Source organism: Oryctolagus cuniculus, chromosome 15 (assembly GCF_051225735.1).
Source record: "Oryctolagus cuniculus isolate XC-2025 breed Fujian yellow rabbit chromosome 15, ASM5122573v1, whole genome shotgun sequence".
NCBI classification, from domain to species: domain Eukaryota; kingdom Metazoa; phylum Chordata; class Mammalia; order Lagomorpha; family Leporidae; genus Oryctolagus; species Oryctolagus cuniculus.
Genome location: NC_142881.1, coordinates 38,313,263 through 38,336,028, shown reverse-complemented (window position 1 = coordinate 38,336,028; position 22,766 = coordinate 38,313,263). Strand labels below are relative to the sequence as shown.

The 22,766-nt window shown below is 43.5% G+C and overlaps 1 protein-coding gene across 17 annotated transcripts in view; it reads right to left on the bottom strand.

Moving 5' to 3' along the window:
- CPEB3 (cytoplasmic polyadenylation element binding protein 3) overlaps nucleotides 1–22,766 on the bottom strand; it is a 276,927-nt gene that overhangs the window by 57,181 nt on the left and 196,980 nt on the right. For 14 of the 17 annotated variants that reach the window (XR_016222134.1, XM_051823381.3, XM_051823378.3 and 11 more), the window contains one exon: nucleotides 1,135–4,952. The exons of the other annotated variants lie outside the window; for them this stretch is intronic. Coding sequence is in view for 13 of the 14 variants with exons in the window: in XM_051823381.3 (XP_051679341.2) it covers nucleotides 4,725–4,952 (228 nt within the window). In the remaining variant the exon portion in view is untranslated. Of the gene's footprint in view, nucleotides 1–1,134; nucleotides 4,953–22,766 lie in introns of those variants that run through there. 17 annotated transcript variants of the gene reach the window in all.

Here is a 22,766-nt window from a genome sequence, read left to right as displayed (position 1 = left end):
AATGAAAACTAGCAGTTATTTGCTAATTGCATAAATGCAGTACATTCTGCATTAGCCCATGCCTCACTAACAAGCTATAAAACACAAGATATAGGCAGAAATCTAAGCATAATCTTTATACCACTAAGCAAGAATTTTCCAATTTCTCTTCTTCAGTTCCTAATCATTTATTGGTAGTTAATGTAAAATTCCAACCAGTAGTACCCAATTTGAGTTAAAATTTTACATCACAACTTGATCTAATCTATATAGTATTTACAAAACTGAATACACAGAGCGCACCCAAGAGCCAACTCTGGACACAGGTTTCTCCAGGTTATTGATTCACCTCGTCTCCGTGGCAACGGAACTGGCCGAGGCCATCAAGGACCGGTAGAAACACACCATCTATCGAGAGCAAGTCACTGGATGTTCTGTTTACGCAACACCAGTTTTGCAGTTGGAGAATTTTTGTGTTTTCATTTTCGGTGCCATTGCAATGACACGCTGCGTTAACAGCACGGCTTCCAGGTGAGGCGGGTGTTGGAAAAGAAGCAGGAGGGCGGACGGATTGGGCAAGGAGGGGATAGGAAGGAAGTGTTGCCACAACACAAGACAAACAAGGGGCAGCATGGCGGCGGGAGCAGGCAGGGGGGTGGAGGCAGAAGACAGCACGACATCTGCAGTGTCCACATACAGTGGTGACGTCCGAGGGTGCTTTCAGTGCCACCACTGGAGCCCAGCAGGGAGGCGACACAGTGGAGGCCCTGCGGTGCAAGTGTCCACTCCACAGAAGGCGGCGCGTTCTCTTCGCCACTCTCATGAACCCACGGACGTCACCACTGTAGAGGCAGGGAGAGATCCAGGAGAGAAAGGCACCATCTCACACACGGACAGCAGTTGGTGGCAGATTCGCACACACACAGGACATAATAAAGAGTTAGAGGAGGAGAAGCAATGAGACATTCTGCTGACCTAGCCAGGCTGTAACCCGGTGGTGTTTCCATAGGGGTGACTTGATTATTGGGGCCACGGACTTGGCTGCACCTGGTGTTGTATAAATGCATGGTGACATCCCTAGAGAACTGTACTGTGACATCCCTAGTCTTATGCTGAACCACTGTCATAAAGGAAAAGGCTTTTCAAAATCTCACATGTTGTGCTCATTCTGCCATTTTATTACCCAATGATCCAAGACATTTGCAATCACTTTACATAACCAACCATTTGCATCGTTGTCACACTACTGTAAACCACATCAGCAAGTTAATACGTAAAGCTTTGCGTTTCAAAAAACTAGACACTTTAGTAACAGTATTACAAAGGTTTTAGCTTCAAAAATAACTGAAAATGAAAAAAATAAACTTTTAAAGAATTAGCATCATAAAATTAATTTATTCCAAGTAAAAATAGAAAATAATATTATGACATTGACCAGATATGAAAGTCCCTCCCAGAAACAACTCTATTAATGATTGAGAAAGCACTCCTTAAAGAAAATACGAAATAAAATGAAAAATATGTAAATATGTTTAATTTTTTTCTTAGCAAAAAATCTTTCTAAAAATAACAATGAAAATTTCTCAGTACAAAGGCTACATCACTATTGAAAAAATACCAGCATGAAGAAAAGGTACATATTTGACAGTAGAAAAATGATTTCAGTGAATCACAATGTCTAAAGTTTGCAATGAAAATAAATCTGCAATAAAGATTTATGCCTTTTTTCTTTTCTTTTTTTTCTATTTTTTATACAAACAGTACAAACAGTATTGCACATAACAACAAATAGTCGAGGTTAGGTTATAGCCTTCAAAAAATCGACTAGTTCAAGTGTCGCATCAAGGAAAGGCCACGGCAGGCCCTGTGTAACCCAGGGGCTTCCCAGTCAAGTTGCAGGTCAGAACACCTCTGTGTCTTAAAAAATAATGTTCTTGAAGGACCCTCTCTTTTAATATAACATTAAGAACTTGGGGGGCACATTTATTTACAAAACAAAAGGGAACATGTTATAATTTAATAAACTAAAAAAGTCCTCTTTAAAAAAATACAAACAGAAGAACTCTTTCACAATCCTGGTCAGTCGCGCGCAATCAGCGCCTGGTTATAGATCTACAAACTAGGGACGGGGCTTCCACCATCGACTCACAGCTCTCAGCACCAGTGGAGTTCGTGTTGTGTGACCTATTCTTCGCGACAAGGCTGTTGGGTTTTGATTTTTTTTTGCCTTCACTTTAGCTTAATGCTGTACAATCTTCCAGCTTTTTCTTAAAATTCAGTGTTATTTTAGTACATGAAAGAGGGGTGCTTCTTCAAAAAGTTTTGCTTCTTTCACATAATTAGGTAGATTTCTGTAGGTTAGATATGATCTTTAATATTATAGTTATAAAGCTCTAACTTCTTCATTTTCAAAAAACACAAATAAGCATGAAAAAAATAAAGTTACCCATCTGTTAAATCATTTTCTTGCAGAATTAAATTAATATATATTTTTTCTGAATAAACTTACTTAGAAAATATCATTTTCTTTCCTATATTTCAAAATTGAGGTATTGCAAAAGATCATGTCAGTCAGAAAGCATGCCTTTTTCCTTAAAAACAAACAAAGAAAACTTCAGCCAACTTTTTGAAAACTGTCTAGAATACAAAAAGTAGTAGTGCGTAACAAAATTTCTCATACAGATGAAAAAGAAAACCACAAACATAGGGGAAAAAAAAAAACAACAAACAAACAAAACCACACCTGGGCTGGAAAAAAGCAATCATTACTAAAAAAAAGCCCAGAGGTAACATCAAAAGGGGAGGATTCTAATAAGCATTTTAATCCAGTAAAAAACTATTTTGTTTTTCCTTTTTGGAAACAAACTATAGCTTGAGAGGCAGTAATTGCAACTAAACACTGGAGGAAACGCAACAGAAACAAGAAATGCGACTTCAGACAACGCAAGGACATCACAGCACGGGAAGCAGCGACCTCAGTCTATTCTGCAGTGTCATATCCAGTCAGATTGTCCCCAGAATTCCAGAACATAGGAAGAAGATTAAAAAAGAAAAGATTTACATAGTCTCGCAATCATTGTGTGTGTTTATATATTACTATCTGCAGTCCAAGAGTGAATGCTAAAAAAATGTCCACGGTTGTAATAGCAGGTCTTAATTCTATTCAAGCTTTACAGGATAAATCCAGGGAACTAAGTAGTTAATTTCTCACCCAGACAACCACCTCTGCCCAGGCCACCTTCTTTTGTACAGACATTTCTTTAGCATCACCATTACACAACTTTCTTACAATGTTCCTAGTGTGTCAATCTGACAACTTATCACTATATACTGTATATATTCTTAGTGTTTGTAAGCTAAGATGAGCTCTTTGGTTTTTCTGGACAAGGTCTGAAGCTATGTAAAATGGTGCAAGCACTAGGAGACTGTAACTAAGAGCTCATGTGTTACTTACTAATATACCAGTTATGAACGGTCAAGTTCGTTAATGTCTGACACAGAGGCTTTGAACAGTTAAGTTTGATCACAGTTAGACATAATCACTTTACTATATAAAATAAATTGCACAATATATAACAGAGCACCGCAAAGTACTTCATCTACCATCCACAAATTTGCTTTACGAATACCCTACGCCTAGGTTGTATATTGGTTGTAGTATAGGTCATCGGTTATGGGCTCTTCCCATCCCGAAGCATTCCGTTTATCGAGGCATGCCTTCCTCCAGTCAATAACCAATTCTTCGAGTGAAAAAAATCTCTTTTAAAAAAATGAGTATTTTATAGCTTATATAGATTCTTAATTTGTGCATTGTGGGAAGGTTTTATACTAGACATTGGATATAAAATTTATTGCATGCAGCAACCTGATTAAGTAAACATGCAGTCAGAAGTAGTGACCTCCCGTTGACACCTCCTGAAGTCTGTTCTCATCTCTTCCGCAGCTTGATTCTATCCCTAAATCACAAGAGTGTGTTGTTGGGTTTTTGTTTTAATTGATACCTTAGCCTGAATAGAGTATTATGGTATTAATAATACCATTTTTATAGCAGCAAAAGCTATTGCAGCATAAATTTACATAACACTAAAAGATCTAACGAAAAATCCTCAGCAAAACAAAAAAATCAAACATTGAAGGAAAAACAGAGATCCAGCTTATGAGGTATCCTTACACGTCGAAATAGAGAGCAACTAAAGGTTTATCTTCATGAAGGGTTTTCCTTATTTCTAAATGACCTCAACTAATAACTGCTGAATTGTTGCGGAGTTTTTGCTACATCTGCCACCTACTCACGAATATTACCTTTGGTAAGTCTTGTCCTAGGGTCAACTCTCTAAGTTTCTGAAAATAAGTGCATGCTCCAGTTTAAAAACAATCAGAACAACAACACAACAACAAACAAAAGAATCACAGACATCAACCTGATGGCCGCTGACGAGAATGGCAGTCTACAGGCTGTCATGGGTGACAGATCAGGTGTCAGAAATCAAGGTACCAAGCAGACAACATTGTGAACCAAAGTGCAAATCAGTACCGTCATACACTCTGCAATTTTGCATTATACTGGACACTGGGTTCAGTAATATGACTGTAAATAATAATAATAATAATAAAAAGACCCATTTCTTCTTTAAAAATCAAGAACGGATGCACAGATTTCCAGCACACTGCAAGCCCTGAGGCAGCGCCCTCTCTTTTCCCTCCATGTTGGCTACTCCAGTACTTGTGGCTGGGTCGGCCCTGGCTCAGCTCCAGCGGAATGGGACATGGCGAGGGCGGTCGCCTCCCTCCTTCACCAGCGGTTTGTGGAACTCCCGCCCGGCACGGGAGTGGATGCTCGCCCAGCAGTACTCGCAGTAATACTGCAGACAGGTGACATTGGCACAGAAGAACGGGGCAAACTTCCCCCCACAGCGCGTGCCCTGGCACTCGTCACACATCTGATCATCCAGCACGTATGGCTTCACTTCCACCTGGGCCCAAAGAGAAAAGACAGAGAACAAAGGTTTAGCAAGGCTTCCCGCACATCTCCCGCTCTGCTGAGTCCGCGGCGTCAGCTCTGGGGCGCCTGTGGGGAGACCTCCCTCAGGCGGCCAGCTGGTGGACTGGGCTCTGCAGTTGGCTGTGTGCTCCCCAGGCTGTGGGATCTCGGGCACACGCTCACCCCCGCTCTCTGTCTCTGTGTCCAATGTGCCTCACCCTGCATGCACACACCTACAGGTTCGTAACATCGCCTGCAGCAATGGGGCTGGCGGGATGAAGACAGAGCGTGGGACAAGCTCAGGAGAGCACCGGGGCCGAGTCCCGAAGGCTGGCAGCAGGTTTCAGGGAAAGGAGCCAGAAGCACAAAGGCCGCTGAGCCGGAAACGGCAGGACGCATACTTGGGCAATGCTCGCCAGGCTTCCAAAAAGTGCATACACTGTCCACCGTGCCCGGAGCAGGAGAGGGGATGGGAAGATTCAGCCCCGGTAACTGGGGCCTTTTGGTTTCCCGGACGATCTCCATTGCCTTCACTGGCCCCCAAGAGAATTTCTCATCATAGCCCCATCTGGAGCATTTGAAAATGGACATGAAGCCAAGTTGTAAGGAACAAACTCCCACAATTTCCCCTGTCCTTTTCTCAGCACTCCAGAAAAAGAGCATCACCGACCTTAAACATATTTTCATCTCGCGTGTCAGATTCGGGCATGAAGATGAGCCCTGCGGTCAAGGCCCTCCCTGCGCGCAAGGCCAGGGCCCCAGTGGGGAAGAGCAGCGCTGGGGCTGGGGAGACAAGGATGCCCCGCCTCCGGGGAGGAGCTAACTGCCTGACCACTTGGGGATGTCCTGGCAGGGCACCGGCCATGGATCCCGGGAGGGTGCAGGTGTGGGAGTGACAGGGTCCTGGCCTTTCCCCGCTTCTCCGTCTCTCTGCCCCTCCATAGAGTTTCACCTCTGGCCATGCCACCTCCGTCTGCCAGCCAGATAGGTCTGCTTGGAAGACCGCCACCACCCTCAGGCTGCTCCCAGCTCTTGCTCACGGAGGGGGGGAGGAGGAGGATGTCTTTATCCAACTTTACGACCCCTTCCTCCTAATGCCCCTCTTCAGCCTGACAGGTCAGTGAGTGGGCTGCCAAAGCGGCTCTTACACTCACCTCCCATCACAATCGAATCTCTTGTGGCTCTGGAGCCAGTCTGGCCGGATTCCAGTCTAGGCCATTAGTGACTGTGCAAACTGAGGGAAGTTCCTCAGCCTCTCTGAGCCTCTGGCCCCTTACTGCTCACTGGGGCAAAGAGGAGCTCCTGTTTTATGGGTCCCTTTGACAAGTACATGAGCTAAGTTACAGAAAGCAGTGTCTGGCACCTAAGAAGCTCTCAGCATGGATATTATTCCTTCTGCTTCCTCTTCAGTCCGTGTCTCACAACTTGTGCCTGGACACGTTCAGTACCTACGGCCTTTCCACTGGCCACCAAGCCTTCCCTGGTTCAACTCTCCTACATACGCGTTGACATTTCAACAATCATGTCTACGCTGTTCCTCTCCTGGTCAAACGCCACCCAGAGTCCCCACTGCCTCCAGGGCTGTGTTCCACTGCCATAGTAACACGGGGTATTTCTTCTTTGCTTTAACTCAAATACAAGTCAGAGTCTCAGTGATCTGCCCAATTTCTCCCAACAACTCCCCAAGTCCGACTCAATTTGGTCTATTTTCACTCGCACTCTCCTCCCATCTACATGCCTTCCTTAGCCTCTCGTTCAGCTCAAACGTTTCATGCAGCCAATGAGGTCCAGTTGCTTTCTTTTTCTTTCCTCACATAAAATTAACAATTTAATAGTGAACAGTTCAGTGGTATTTAATACATTCACAGTGTGTGCAACAATCGTCTCTCTTGAGTTCTGAACCACTTTCATCACCTGAAAAGGAAGCAATTAGCGCCCCCAGCCCCTGGCGATGTCCAGTTCCCTTTCCATCCCTATGGGTTGACCTGCTCTGGACATTTCCCGTCAGTGGAATCACAGGAGATCTCTGATGTCTGGCTTTTCCCCACATCACTTACTTCGAGGCTCCCTCACACTGTTGCATGCAGTAGTACTGCATTCCTTTCCACTATTTTTTTTTTTTTTTTTTTTTTTTTTTTGTATGTGTGCGTACCTCCCATATTTTGTTTATCTATTCATCCACTGATGGATGTTTTGGCTTCCACCTTTTGGCTTTTGTGAAAGGTGCTTCTGTAAACACATATGTATGGATGTTTATTTGAGTTCCTATTTTCAATTATTTTGGAATGGAATTGCATGGCCTTATCAAAGTGTCTTCCATGCCAGCTGTACCACTGTATACTGTCATCAGCAAAGTACTAGTGCACTGTCTTCCATTTTTATAATCACAGTCATCCTGGGAGGAGTGAAGAGGTACCTCACTGTGGGTTTTGACTTGCATTTGTCTATTGACTAATGATGGTGAGCATCTCTTCATGTGCTTGTTGGCCATTTGTGTATCTTCTACAGAGAAAGATTATTCAAATTCCTTGCTTGTTTTTTAAGTTAGGTTGTCTTCTTATTGTTGAGTTGTATGTGTTATTTATATATTCTGGATAGCAGACCTTCCTCAGATACATGATTTGCAAACATTTTGTATTTTGTAGACTGCATTTTTACTATCTTGATAATATCCTCTGGCCCACAGAAGTTTTACATTCTACAGAGTCCAATTTATCTATTCTTTTCTTCTCTTGCTCCACTGTTTGATGTCCAATCTAATAATCAACTGCCAAATTCAAGGTCAGGAAGATTAAAATATTTATTTATTTAGAAAGACAGACTGATACAGACACACAGACAGAGAGATCTTTGTCCACAGGTTCACTCCTCAAATGCCTGAAACAGCTAGGGCTGGGTCAGGCCAAAGCCAGAAGCCTGGAACTCAATCTTGGTCTCCCACGTAAATGACAAGTATCCAGATATTTGGGTCAACACCTGCTGTCTCCAAGAGTGCACATTAGTTGGAAGCAGGAATCAGGAGCAGAGCTGGGACTTGAACCCAGGCACTTGGAAATGAGACATGGGAGTCACAGACATTATCTTAACCACTATGCCCAGTGCCTACTCCAGATGTTACACCTAGATTTTCTTCTAAGAGTATTATGGTTTTAACTCCTATATTTAGAGTGTTGACCTATTTTGAGCTAATTTTTGGATATAGTGTGAGACTGGGGCCCCACGTCATTGTTTTGCAGTTGAATATCCAGCTGTCCTGGTCCCACCTGCTGAAGACGGTTCTTCAGGCACTGGCTAATCTTGGCAATGCTGCTGAAATTCAATTAGGAGCCCAGGTTTCCCTAGCTATTTCAGTCTCACAGGGATCTGTTCCAGCCTCACTGGAACCTAGTACTCCATGCTCATCTGACATGTCTTATCTGCGGTCCTGCCTTGGTCAGCATTTCTCCTTACCTGCGAGCAACCTGAGGAGAGAGTGTTTGAGCGAGACAGGACAGTGGCAGGTCTGGGAAAGAATGCCATCTGTATAGACTGGCAGACTGCAGAGGAAGGGAGCTGGCGGCTAGGGCCGGTGTGCCTGGTCTGGCCTCTTCTCCCTGTATCTCAATGAGAAAGGGAGCACAGGGCACCACTAGCAAAAGTGGGGCACACAGGGAGCTATCCACAGCCTGCACTGACACCTCCAGTCCAGGAGCTGAAGACAACTCTGTCTCTAGCACCAGGCAGATGCTCCTGTAACCTTGGCTGGGCCCCAAGAGGCCTAGAAAAGGGGATGCAGCCGCCAGAGAGCGGCCTGTTTTGAACACACAGAATTCACACCCAGCAAAGGAAAGGTGCTGGAAATGACAGGCAATAGCTATTAATAGCATATACAAGTATGAAGAGTACTTAAGGGGATTTAAGTCCAGCACAATTGCCTTTTCGGTAATATTAAACTAGTGAACAAAAAGGTGACTTTTGTTTGGGTCTTAAAATAAGATTGTGGATATGTGGAGATTTTTTTTTCCCTCCAGGTAGTTTTTTTTTTTTTGAAAGCTTAAGTCATTTTTTAAAAAGATTTATTTGTTTGAAAGACAGAGCTAGGGGCCAGAACTGTGGCGTAGTGAGTAAAGCTGCTGCCTACAGTACCAGCATCCCACATGGGCGCCGGTTCAAGACCTGGCTGCTCCACTTCTGATCTAGCGCTCTGCTATGGCCTGGGAAAGCAGTAGAAGATGGCCCAAGTGCTTGGGCCCCTGCACCCACATGGGAGACCTGGAAGAAGCTCCTGGCTCTTGGCTTCAGATCGGCACAGCTCCGGCCATTGCAGCCAACTGGGGAGTGAACCAGAAGATGGAAGACCTTCCTCCCTCCCTCCTTTCCTCCCTCCCTCTCTCTCTCTCTTTATCTATCTCTCTCTGCGAAACTCTGACCTTCAAATAAATAAATAAATCTTAAAAAAAAAAGAAAAAGAAAAAGAAAAAAGAGACACGGAGTGAGAGAGAAGGAAGAGAAGGAGAGAGAGAGAGAGAATCAATCTTCCATCTACTGGTTCACTCCCCAAATGGCCACAACAGCTGGGGCTGGGCCAATCCAGAGGCAGGAATCTGGAGCTGCCAGGACCCAACTGGCACCGACATGAGATGCCGGCACCACAGGTAGTTGCATTACCTGCTATACCACAACATCAGGCCATAAATTATTTTTTTTAAACTGAGGTTAAAGTCATATAAAATTTAACCATTTTAAAGCGAACAGTTCAAAGGCATTTAATGAAGTCATATAATGTTGTATAATCAGCATTTTTATCTACTTCTGTTTTCATTACTCCCAAAAGAAGCCCTACACCCTCAGTTTTGATTTGTAAAGAACTCCTTTTTAGAGACACACACACACAGAATAGCTGACTTCTGGGATGTACTTTCAAATAGTCTGAGTGAGGGTGGGAAAGTGGACAGAGGAATAGATGGAAAAAGATTGGTTATGAGTTGATAAATTTTGAAACCGAATGATAAGAACATTGTATGTCCATATCTGTAACTGGATTATAGAGTTCACTACCCGCTGCAATTTTGTATATCTTCAAACTTTTTGTCATGAAAAAGTTAAAAAATCATAAACCACAACTTTTGCAGAGTAAGTTATCAGAGAAACTGAAGGGAGGATGCTGACTGTTCAGATCTGGTTCACAGTCCTAGAAGACTGAGTGGTAGAAATATTGCACACTGGGAGTTGTTTTAAGTTCAAGTGAACGGGCTAGCGCTAGGACTTAGCAGGTAAAGCTGCTGCCTGTGGCGCCATTGTCCCACATGGGTGCCCGATTGAGTTCCAGCTGATCCACTGCCAATCCAGCTCCCTGCTAAAGGCCTGGGAAAAGCAGGAGAAGATGGGCCAAGTCGTTGGGTCCCTGCACCCACATGGGAGACCCAGAAGAAGCTCCAGGATTTTGGCTTCAGATTAGCCCAGCTCTGGCCCTTGCGGCCATTTGGGGAGTGAACCAGTGGATGGAAGATCTCTCTCTGCTCTCCCTGTATCTCTCTCTCCTCTCTCTCTCTTTTATGATTTATGTATTTATTCGAAAGTCAGAGTTACACAGAGACAGAAGGAGAGGCAGAGAGAGAGAGAGAGAGCTCCAGCCGTTGCAGCCATCTGGGGAGTGAACCAGCGAATAGACGATCTCTCTGTCTCTACCTCTCTCTGTAACTCTGTCTTTCAAGTAAATAATAAAATAAATCTTAAAAAAAAAGAAAGCTATAAAAATTTATCAAACTAATCTCAAAGTTTATTTTGTCTCTAACAAGCCACAGAAGATATTTCTGTCTGTAATTATTTTGCTTTTAGTCAACAAACTAACATCCCAAAGTAAATACAGCATTGACTAAATGATTCTTGGTGGCAGAGAGGCTTTACAAAGGCAACCATGACCACGCACAGGCACTCTACTGCTGCTCCTTGGACCTGAAAGGTTGTAGTAATAAGAAGAGAGGCATTGGCCCAAGGTCAGGCTCAGTCTGAATCATAGGCCAAAAGACACAAAGACTGACCCCTGACACAGAGTCTCCTTTGGTGACACCATAACAAAATAAATCTATCAAATACCCAGCTACTGAAGGCAAGCAAGGCTTGGTTAACCTGAGTAGAAGGAGGGATTTCAGACCTGATAAGCTGGATCAAGAGGCCAAATGAAGAGGTGTAACTTACTAGGGGTAAATCTAAGGCTTGTACCTAGTCAAAAACTGACAAGACAAACAGGTGTGTAAGCCCAAGGGTAAGAAAGATGTAATGAAAGAGTAGGACCTGCAAGCGAGACTGTAATTCAAAGGATCAGGAAAGAAGGAGTCTGACTAAAGCACAGACCTGACCTAAGGGTTTGTTGCAGTTCATAAGAAGGGAAACAGTGAGCTGGCTGTCATGGGGGCTATCTCAATGGAAAATACCAGCTCTGAATTTGGGTTCTACTCATGGCTTCAAAAAAAGGACTCTCAGGGCCGGTGCTGGGGTGCAGTAGGTCAATCCTCCGCCTGAAGCGCCAGCATCCCATATGGGCGCCAGTTCTAGTCCTGCTGCTCCTCTTCTGATCCAGCTCTCTGCTGTAGCCTGGGAAAGCAATAGAAGATGGCCCAAGTGCTTGGGCCCCTGAGCCCACACGGGAGACCTGGGAAAAGCACCTGATTCCTGGCTTTGGATCAGTCCAGCCTTGGCCATTGCCATCATTTTGGGAGTGAACCAGTAGATGGAAGACCTTTCTCTCTGTCTCTCCCTCTCACTGCCTGTAACTGCCTGTCAATTAAATAAAATCTTAAAAAAGAAAGAAAGAAAGAAAGAAAGAAAGAAAGAAAGAAAGAAAGAAAGAAAGAAAGGAAGGAAGGAAGGAAGGAAGGAAGAAAGGAAGAAAGGAAGAAAGGAAGAAAGGAAGAAGGAAAGAAGGAAAGAAGGAAAGAAGGAAGGAAGGAAGGAAGGAAGGAAGGAAGGAAAGAAAGGAAAGAAAGGAAAGAAAGGAAAGAAAGGAAAGAAAGGAAAGAAAGGAAAGAAAGGAAAGAAAGGAAAGAAAGGAAAGAAAGAAAGAAAGAAAGAAAGAAAGAAAGAAAGAAAGAAAGAAAGAAAGAAAGAGACTCTCATAATCACAATGAGGGGTGAACTCCTGGATGTCAGAGCCTGACTGCCCTGTTTATGCTACCCACCTACCTATAAACGACAGGAAGGGCTCTGCAAATGCCAAACTTAATCACCAGAGACACAGTGTTTACAGCCAGTCCTGCTCTGGGTGCTCTGACGTTCCCTTCTGAACACCATACTTTAGAAGGACAGGACATTGTCAGAGGGACTGCTTCACTGGAAGATCCTACATGATGCTAGCGGAAAGGAGGCCAAAATTCTCTACAGAGACATCTATAATATGGTTACAGAGATCCTGCAGCACTCCCAGAATTATACGCAGAGACTGCAGCTAGAGGCTGTCCAATGGTCACTGTTCAGTGTCAGCTCAATGTACTATGTGTTTGTTTCAGAAACATTCTAATGGCTCTCAGCAATGAATTATGTATACTGGTTGAAGAGGTACAAAGAATGTGGCTTCTTTGAAATTTTTTACTTATTAGGCTACTTGAAGAGATCAGACCACAAATCATGGCCATCAATGATACAGACCTATAAGAAATCAGCTGGGGCAGGTGCTGTGGCATAGGGGTAAAGCCTCGGCCTGCAGTGCTGGCAGCCCATACGGGCACCAGTTCTAGTCCCAGCTGTTCCACTTCCGATCCAGCTCTCTGCTATGGCCTGGGAAAGCAGTAGAAGATGGCCCAAGTCCTTGGGCCCCTGTACCCGTGTGGGAGACCCGGAAGAAGCTCCTGGCTTCTGGCTTTGGATCGGCACAGCTCTGACCATTGCAGTCATCTGAGGAGTGAACCAACAGATGGAAGCTTCTCTCTCTCTCTCTCTCTCTCTGTCTCTCTAACTCTGCCTTTCAAATAAATAAATATATCTTTAAAAAAATCAGCTAATGACAACATAAACAAATTACATAAACAAGTTGCTGAAATGAAATCTTTAAAGGCAACACAAGAGGGCTAAATCTAGAAACAAGCTAACTGGGGTTCAAATGCCATGAAGATAATGTCACCTGTATTAGGAAATTAACGCATTAGTTAAGAGGATTGCAAATATATGGGTCAAACAAAACGAGACCACTTCTAAAATGAAAGGTTCGAATATTCTTCCTGGTGTCGGTGTTGTAGTGTAGCAGAAAAAGGTGCCATCTGCCATGCTGGTGTCTCATGTGGGCATCGGTTTGTATCCTGGCTGTTCCACTTCTTCTTCACCTTCATCTTTTTTAAAAAAATTTATTTATGTATTTGAAAGCCAGAGTTACAGAGATAGGGAGAGGCAGAAAGAGAGAGCGAGCGAGCGAGCGAGCAAGCTAGAGCTTCCATCTGCTGATTCACTCCCCAAATGGCCACAATGACTGGGGCTGAGCCAGGCTGAAGCCAGGAGCCAGATTTTTCCAGGTCTCTCAAGTGGCTGCATGGGCCCAAAGACTTGCAGGCACAGGGGATAAGCCTTTCCCAGGTGCATTAGTAAGGAGCTGGATCGGAAGCAGATTAGCTGGGTCTCGAACCAGCACCCATTCGGGATGCTGGTGTCACAGGCGGCAGTTTTTACCTGCCACGCCACAGTGCTGGCCCTGCTGCTCTACTTCTGATGCAGCTGCTTACTAACTGCCTGGGAAAAAGCAGTGGAAGACAGCCCAAGTGTTTTCCTTGCCCTGCCATAAGGGAAACCCAGATGAAGCTTCTGGCTCCTGGCTTCAGCCTGGCCCAGCTCTTTCTGATACAGCAATCTGGGGAGTAAACCAGTAGATGGAAGATCTGTCTCCACTCTCCCCCCGCCGTAACTGTCTTTCAAATAAATAAATCAACCTATTTTAAAAATTACAGTTCAATGACAATGGCTTTCATTAAACAGCACATCTGGGCCCCTTAGTACTCTAACAAGAGCCCTTTAAGAATCAGTTTAAGTCAGTTTGAACTCAGAACTGGATGCTGCCTGTCCTTTAAAAAGCTAAGCCAAAGCCACAAACCACAAATCTTCAAAGTGAAATTAGAGAGAGATCAATAATAATGCATTCAAATTTTTAAAAACACTATGCAATGACTAGGAAAAGAGTAGCATTGAAAACTTGAAACTATTTAAAGGAAAAGTGTTTAAAGTTAAGGGTTGGACTTAAGTGCCCCCACTCCCAGATTGGGCTTTAGGCAACCCCAGCATTCACTAAAGGCCCTAGTCACTGAATCAGCCATTTCCTATCACCTGGAACAACGTGGGTCATTGGAAGCCCATTTAACTTGGTGTGCTCAAAGTTTCTAAACATAAGTGATTTCAAAACTTAAGAAATAAAGACTCCCCTACAGGAGTCACTCTCAATCTGTTAGTTTAGATAGCTGGTCACCCTCAACCTTTTCTGCTCAGGATTACAAAATTATCCTTCTAGCCTTCAAATTAATCATACTTTGTACTTCTCAATGTCTATAGCAGACTTCAACTAAGATCACGTTGCTATCAGTCAACATTACAATCACTTTATGGTTCCAATCAGTTGTTCCACTAGATTCAGGGAAAGGTAACAGAAGAGAGGAGGCTAGGTCATGTTATCTAGAAAATTACAGATCACTTGTGACACAACCTATGATAATTGGTGAGGAAACACAAAGCTTAAATCCCCTACTATTCCAGACATGCCCAAGATCAAGATAATGAATGCTGACACTGACTTGTGGTCATGGTATGTGGCTTTAAGTACATATATGACCATGAGGGGGAATTTGTGAACTTAGGAGTGGAATGGTGACTGCAAAGGCTTGTCATTTTCTTGGCATGTGTCAAAAATACATCTGACCAGGCCTAAAAAGAGAGTTACCTCATTAACAACCCTCTAAACATGGTGTTTCTCCTGTTGCTAAAACAGTCTTTTATCCACAGATAAGACTAAGGATATCTAAACATAAATTTTTAGTTTTTCAAGTAGACTATGAGCTAGAATCCTCCTAAGAGAACAACAGATGTTTAGGAAATTAAAGCAGTAACGTGAGGGGCCAGTGATGTGGTGCAGTGGGTAACGCACCACCTGCAAAGCTGCTTCAAGTCCTGGCTGCTCCACTTCCCATCCAGCTCCCTGCTAGTGTCCTGGGAAAAGTAGCAGAAGAAGGTCCAAGTATGTGGGCTCCTGCTACCCACGTGAGAGACCCAGATGAAGCTCCTGACTCCTGGCTTCAGACTGGCCCAGTGCTGGCTACTATGACCATCCGGGAAGTGAACCAGTGGATAGCAGATCTCTCTCTTTTCCTCACCTTTCCTTTCTATAAATATTTCAAAACAAATTATTCTTTTTTTTTTTTTTTTTTTTTTTTTTTTTTGACAGGCAGAGTGGACAGTGAGAGAGAGAGACAGAGAGAAAAATCTTCCTTTTGCCATTGGTTCACCCTCCAATTGCTGCCACGGCCGGTGCACTGCGCTGATCCGCAGGCAGGAGCCAGGTGCTTCTCCTGGTCTCCCATGGGGTGCAGGGCCCAAGCACTTGGGCCATCCTCCACTGCACTCCCGGGCCACAGCAGAGAGCTGGTCTAGAAGAGGGGTAACCAGGACAGAATCTGGCGCCCTGACCAGGACTAGAACTCGATGTGCCGGCGCCGGAAGGCAGAGGATTAGCCTAGTGAGCCGTGGCGCCGGCCAACAAATAAGTTTTTTTAAAAAAATGTAGCAGGAGTGGTGCAGTGTAGTAGTAGACTAAGCCTCCGCCTGCAGCACTGGCATCCCATAAGGATACTGATCCAAGTCCTGACTGCTCCTCTTCTAATCCAGTTCTCTGCTTATGGCCTCGGAAAGCAGTGGAAGATGGTCCAAGTCCTTGGGCCCTTGCACCCACGTGGGAGACCCGGAAGACGCTCCTGGCTCCTGGTTTTGGATTGGCCCAGCTCCAGCCATTACAGCCATTTGGGGAGTGAACAAGCAGATGGAGGACCTTTCTCTCTCTCCCTATCTTTCTCTCCGTAACTGTACTTTTTTTTTTTTTTAAAGATGTATTTATTTTTATTTGAAAGTCAGAGTTACACAGAAAGAGGAGAGGCAGAGAGAGAGGTCTTCCATCCGCTGGTTCACTCCCCAGTTGGCCGCAACGGCCAGAGCTGCACCTATCTGAAGCCAAGAGCCAGGAGCCTTTTCTGGGTCTCCCAATGACTTGGGCCATCTTCTACTGCTTTCCCAGGCCATAGCAGAGAGCTGGATCGGAAGAGGAGCAGCTGGGACTAGAACCAGCGCCCATATGGGATGCCAGTGCTTCAGGCCAGGGCGTTAACCTGCTGCACCATAGGGCTGGCCCCTGTAACTGTACTTTTCAAACAAATAAATAAAGTCTTTAAAAAAATAAATTAAATAAAAAAGATAGTTAAAAAAATCTGTGAGAATCTGACGCTGGTGCTGAGCTATAGCTGGTAAAGCACCTCCTGTGATGCCAGTCCATGTCCCAGTTGCTCTGCTTCTGATCCAGTTCTCTGCTAATGGCTCGGAAAAAGCAGCAGCAGATGGTCCAACTGCTTGGGCCCCTGTCACCCATGTGGGAGACCTGGAAGAAACTCCTGGTTTCTGGCTTTGGCTTGGTCCAGTGCTGGCTGCTGCAGCCACCTGGGGAGTGAACCAGCAGATGGAAAATCTCTCCCTTTCTCTCTGTAACTTGTACTTCCAAATCAATCAATCAAACCTTTTTAAAAAATCTGCAAAATATATAACTGACATTGCATCACAGCCTCAGGTATACAGACACACAGCACACTGGCTATGTGACAACCTCAGTGGCCTCAGCTTCTCTTACTCTGAGGGATTGGATTAATTTTTTCCATGTTAAGAATAAACACTCCCCAAGAGATACTAACCAGATGATTCCACCTACCCTCCTGGGTTACAGAACCTGAATGTTCTACTGAGATAACTAATTAGCAAATTGGTGACAAGGAGATATTATCTACTTAAACAACCTCTACACTCAAATATGAACAGGGAAGAAGAACATTTTAATTCCTCTAAAGAGTTTTCATGTCAAAAATAATCACAGTTCCAGGGAAGGAGACATGAAAAGACAGAACAGCACAGGAGAGCTCAGGAGTCAAGGACAGGAAAGGAAGCATGGACTAAAGGTTCCAGTCCATTCAAAGAGGACTTTCTTCTTTAGATGACCAGGACCCAAACTCCCTTTAAAAAACTATTTCCAGTCAAAGGCTCTGGATTCTCAGTGCTTCAAAATAAGTCCAGGTAGGATTAGTTCAGATGACATTTGAATCCAATGCTGGGTGTAAATTCTTTTCAAAAGGTCAAGTCAAACACAGCTATAGCTACAGTTGGAAGCTTTGAAGCCAGATCAGGCAGGAGCCTGTAACAGCAGCGAGATAACAGATGGGTTGTAGGAGTCCCAGGCTAAGGCTATGGGCAGAAATAGGCTCAGAACAGCTCATCAGAGCCCTCACTTCTTTTGCTACTGAGTCCTTTTATATATGTGGCCAGGGACAAAGCATAGTGTTATCAGCACTTTTGTTAATATGGTTATTCGGTCATAATAATCTTCATGCAGGCTAAAAAGATAAAAACTCTGGTAGTCTTCAGCAAATTCAGGCTCAATATGTTTTCATTAAAGAGAGAAAGACAGTGAAAAAAGATCAAATTTGTGAAGTACTTTAAAGTGCTACCAAAAGCACTTTAAGTGTAATGGATAACATTTCATTAGAGAAAAAATGAGTTATTCTAAAGAGCATGCTACTGGAAGCAAATAATGTGCCATGACTTGGGTATCACAACATTCTTTAAATAACAAAAATTATTTCAAAGTCCCAAATCGGCTAACTAAAAGTCAGTCTCCTTAGTCTTCAACAGTAACCTAAAATACAGTCAAGGGGGTATTATTTGCCTATGATATACTGATTTCAAACTATTTTTCTTAGGGTGGTTGTTTAGCTAACCAGTTAAACCTCTGGGTTGGAATGCCTGTGTTCTACATCCAAGAGCTTAGGTTTGATGCCCGGCTCTGGTCCCTGACTGCAGTTTCCTAAGTGGACCCTGGGAGGCAGCAGGTGATGGCTCAAGTGGTTGACTTCCTGACACCCATGTGGAAGACTAGGGTTGAGTCCCTGGTACTGGGCTTTGGCCCTCTGGTCACTGCAGGCATTTGGTGAGTGAATCAGCAGATGAGAGCCCTTTATCTCTGCCTCAGTCTGCCTCTCAGAAAACAAAACAAAAAATGTCCTTCTTATATAGAAAGTTTTTTTTTTTAATGATTTATTTATTTGAAAGGCAAAGTTATAGAAAGAGAGGCAGAGATCGAGAGAGAAATAGATCTTCCATCTGCTTGTTTACTACCCAAATGGCCACAATTACCTGGGCAAGGCCAGGCTGAAGCCAGAAAGCAGGAGCTAGGAACACCATCATGGCCTCCCATGTGGGTAGCAAGTGTCCAAGCACTTGGGCCATCTTCCGTTGCTTTCTCAGGCATGTTAGCAGGGAGAGATGGATCAGAAATGAAGTAGCCAAGACTCAAACTGGCACTCACTTGGGATACTGTGCCACAACAACGGCCCCTAGAAACATTTTGATGTCATTTTAGAAAGATGCAACAGATAATCTCCAGAAAAGATAAAGAACTACAAATACTAAAGAGACTATCAATCACACCTTCAATGTCCTTAGTCAAAACCCTTCCTGGGTAGAAAAGATATAGTAAGTGGAACATACTTGGAAAAAAGGAACTGAGAGAGGGAAAAATAATCAACTGCTCATTAAGATTCTGAATTTGAGCATGAAAAAAGGAAAGAAACTGAAAATAGTACTTTCCTCACTGGGTTACATAGCATATTTTTCCCAAGATAGAGCACACTATGAAAGAAAATTTTTTAAAAAATTGTATATTGTATCCTTGGATCTTCACAATTAAGCTTAGCATATTAGTATAGAAATACTATTACATAAATATTCTAATATGTTCTAGGATAAACCAGCCTGTCTTTCTTTAAGTAATCATTTCCAAACTCACTTTATTTGAAAAAAAATTTTAAATAAATAGATACTAGAATCCCAACAGACTCATGTCTTACGGAGTATACATCCTCAAATGGCCTGGGCCAGTCTTAAGCCAGAAGCAGGAACTCTACCCGGGTCTCCCAGGTGGGTGGCAGGGGCCCAGGTAATTGGGCTACTACCTTCTACCTCCCAGGGAAAAGCATTTTAATTCACATGCCACACACACACACACAAACACACACACACACATATAGACTCCTCCTTCGAGTAATATGATAAAAGGTACAGTTAAGACTAAACCCCTAGATTGGCTCATTCTAGTCTAGTATCCTTTTTCTCCTAGTAAAAAGGTCCCTACAACTTATGTTTACTGAATGATGCAGTTAAAGTTATAAATATTTGATTTACAAATTTCTTGGTGACAACATGATTAAGTTGTGCTAATCATACTGGTCAGAGGGAGGCTATGATGTTTACAAACTAATTATTAACATCAATAAATAATATGCTTTTGCTAGACTAAGGGCAATTTAACTGATTCTACCTTTTACAAATTTTCCCAAGACCACAGAGAGCAAAGAGGTAGAAAAATAACCCTGTAACAAGATTATGCATTTTCAATGATCTCATTTTTCACACTATAAAAATTTTCTATACATAAGTGAGCTAGACCTGCGTTATAAGGAAAACTGGATTTAGGAGAACTTTCACAACTTAAGTGTTCATTTGGCATCACTTCTAAAAATACCATTAAAACTGACAGAATGAGTTCAGGCATCACCTTTTGCCCTTGTTGTATTTAAATATTTTAAACTGTTCCAGTTTTTCACAGAAACACTGTTCAAAGGAATACAAGTAAATTTTAATCCTAAACTCTATTTCAAAATCTCTCCATTATCAGAGAAAAGATTCTGGTAAAAACATCTTTTTCTAGATGAAAGAGGAAAAACTCTTTAATCTTTTAAACAGAAAATGTATCCAGGTGTTTACATCTATAAAAAGAACTTAAAAGTCTCTACATATGTGTCCTGACTCACATCAAACTGGTACACTGGTGGATTGGCAGCCATGCTAATTTTTCTTTTAGTGTAAGTGCTGCCAAAGCAAGCATGCTAATTTTTCTTTTTAGTGTCAACTTCAACTATTTCATTTTTCAAAAATATTCCTTTATTTATTTGCTTGCTTATTTATTTATTTTAAAAGTACTGTTGGGGCCTGCTTTGTGGCGAAGCTGGTTAAGCTGCTGCCTTCAGCGACGGCATCCCATGTGGGCACCAGTTTGGGTCCCAGCTGCTCTACTTCCTATCTAGCTCCTCCTAATGCTCCTGGGAAAGAAGCTGAGGATGGCCCAAGTGCTTGGTCCCCTGCACCCATGTGGAAGACATGGAGGAGGCTCCTGGCTTCTGGTTTCAGCCTGGCCCAGCCCTCGCCATTGAGGCCATTTGGGAAGTGAGCCAATGGATGGAAGATCTCTCTGTGTTTCCCTCTCTCTGTAACTCTGCCTTTCAAATAAGCAAAATAAATCTTTTTTAAAAAGTAATGTAACAGAGAGAGAGGGAGAGACAGAAATCTCCTATCTGTTGGTTCACTCCCCAGATGGTCACAAGAACCAGGGCTGCGCCAGGCTGAGGCAGGTACCAGGAACTCCATCAGGGTCTCCAACACAGCTGGCAGGGGCTCAAGTACCAGCGGCATCATCTGCTGCTTCCCAGGAGCATCAGGAGGGAGCTGGATTTGAAGCAGAGCAGCCAGAACTCAAACCAGCACAAGGATATGGAATGTGGGCAACGCAGAGGTAGCTTAACCTGCTGTGCCACAACGTCTTCCCCAACTTCAGTTACTATCCTTACAGTAAGGACTTTTAATGGAACTGAGTAGATACTTTAAAAGAAAAAAAAAAAGAGCAAACACCTGGACATGGTAGAGTAAAAGCAAAAATCAAACAAGCCAGGGTCAGCGTCAGATCAACATCTGAACAGCGTAACAACTTCACAGACCACTTCTTCATCTGCCATTGTGCATCTGTGCAATAAACTACAAGGCTAGCCCTGGTGGTCTTAACGACCAAGGACAACGCGGGCAAGACTAAAAGGCTAAGTAACTTGCCTAAGGTCCTACCAGGACCGTGAGAAAAGCTAGGAGCAGACAGAATCACCCAATTCCCAAGCCAGCGCTGCTTTGTTCTACTGCAACTCTTCTCTGGGAGGTGGGGTAAAGGATGGGGCTGCAGTGTAGCTCCCCTCCCCCCAGTACCCTATTAGTGTTCTAGAATGCCTCAGTCACCAGTAAGAGATTATCACAGGACTCACATACTCTGAGGTAGAAGAAACATGGCTAAGAACAGTTGTGCTGAGTATTACAAAACCTTGATACTGGTAACACAGGAACAAATTACTACTTGACTAATAACTGGTGAACATGAGCCACAAAATATGCATAATGTAAATCTTAACTGATTTCAAGATGTTAATGATTTTTCCTTGGGAGTAAAAACTAAGGCATACATTACATCTGTGTCATTTAATAATAATGTTTCATAATGAGGGTCATTGTGATACTAAAAATACCAAATATTTTCATTAAATGTTATGATCCAGTAGAGTTGTATTGGTTAACAATGATCTGAAAAAGGTTTTATATGAAGATTTAACATAAATGAAAAGCAAAGGGGCCACACTGACAGCATCCAATATGAGACACAGGTTCAAGTCCCAGACGCTCCACTTGCGATCCATCTCCCTGCCAATGTTGCTGGGAAAGCAGTACTTGGGCCCCTGCTACCTTTGTGGGAGACTTGGTTTTGACCTGGCCCAGTTCTGGCCACTGCAGTCATTTGGGGAGTGAACCTGAGGATGAAAGATCTACCTCTTTCTGTAACTTTGCCTTTCAAATAAATAAATAAATCTTTTTTTTTTTTAAATGAAAACCAAAAGCAACACAACTGCAAAAGGGGACCAACACTGTGGCACAGCTGCCTGTAACAGCAGCATCCCATATTAAAGGACCAGTTTGAGTCATGGCTGCTCTGCTTCTGTTCCAGCACCCTGATAATGTGCCTGGGAAGAGAGCAGAGGCTGATTCAAGTGCTGGGGCCTCTGCCATTCCTGTGGGAGACCTGAGTGGAGTTCCAGGTTCCTGTCTTTGGCCTGGGCTGGGTCAGGCTGTTGTAGTTACTTGGGGAGTAAAACAGTGAATGGAAGATCGATCTCTCTTTCTCTCTCTTTCTCTTTGGGTGTGTGTGTGTGTGTTCCATAACTGTCTTTTTTTTAAAAATATTTATTTATTTACTTGAAAGTCAGAGTTACACAGAGAGAGGAGAGGCAGAGAGAGAGAGGGAGAGAGGTCTTCCATCCACTGGTTCACTCCCCAACTGGCCACAACGGCCGGAACTGTGCTGATCTGAAGCCAGGAGCCAGGAGCTTTCTCCGGGTCTCCCACGTGGGTGCAGGGGCCCAAGGACTTGGGCCATCTTCTACTGCTTTCCCAGGCCATAGCAGAGAGCTGGATCGGAAGTGGAGCAGCCAGGATTAGAACCAGCGCCCATATGGGATGCCGGCGCTTCAGGCCAGGGCGTTAACCCACTGCGCCATAGCGCTGGCCCCCATAACTCTCTAATAAATAAACAAATATAATCTTTAAAAAAAAAAACAGCAAAAAGCACAGAAAACTTTCAAACTTATAATAATGTTCAAAATGATTTAAACACACTAGAAACTCCTGAAACATTCCAGACGTGCCCTGATTCATGCAATTCAAATTCCTGAAAAGTTATTTCAAA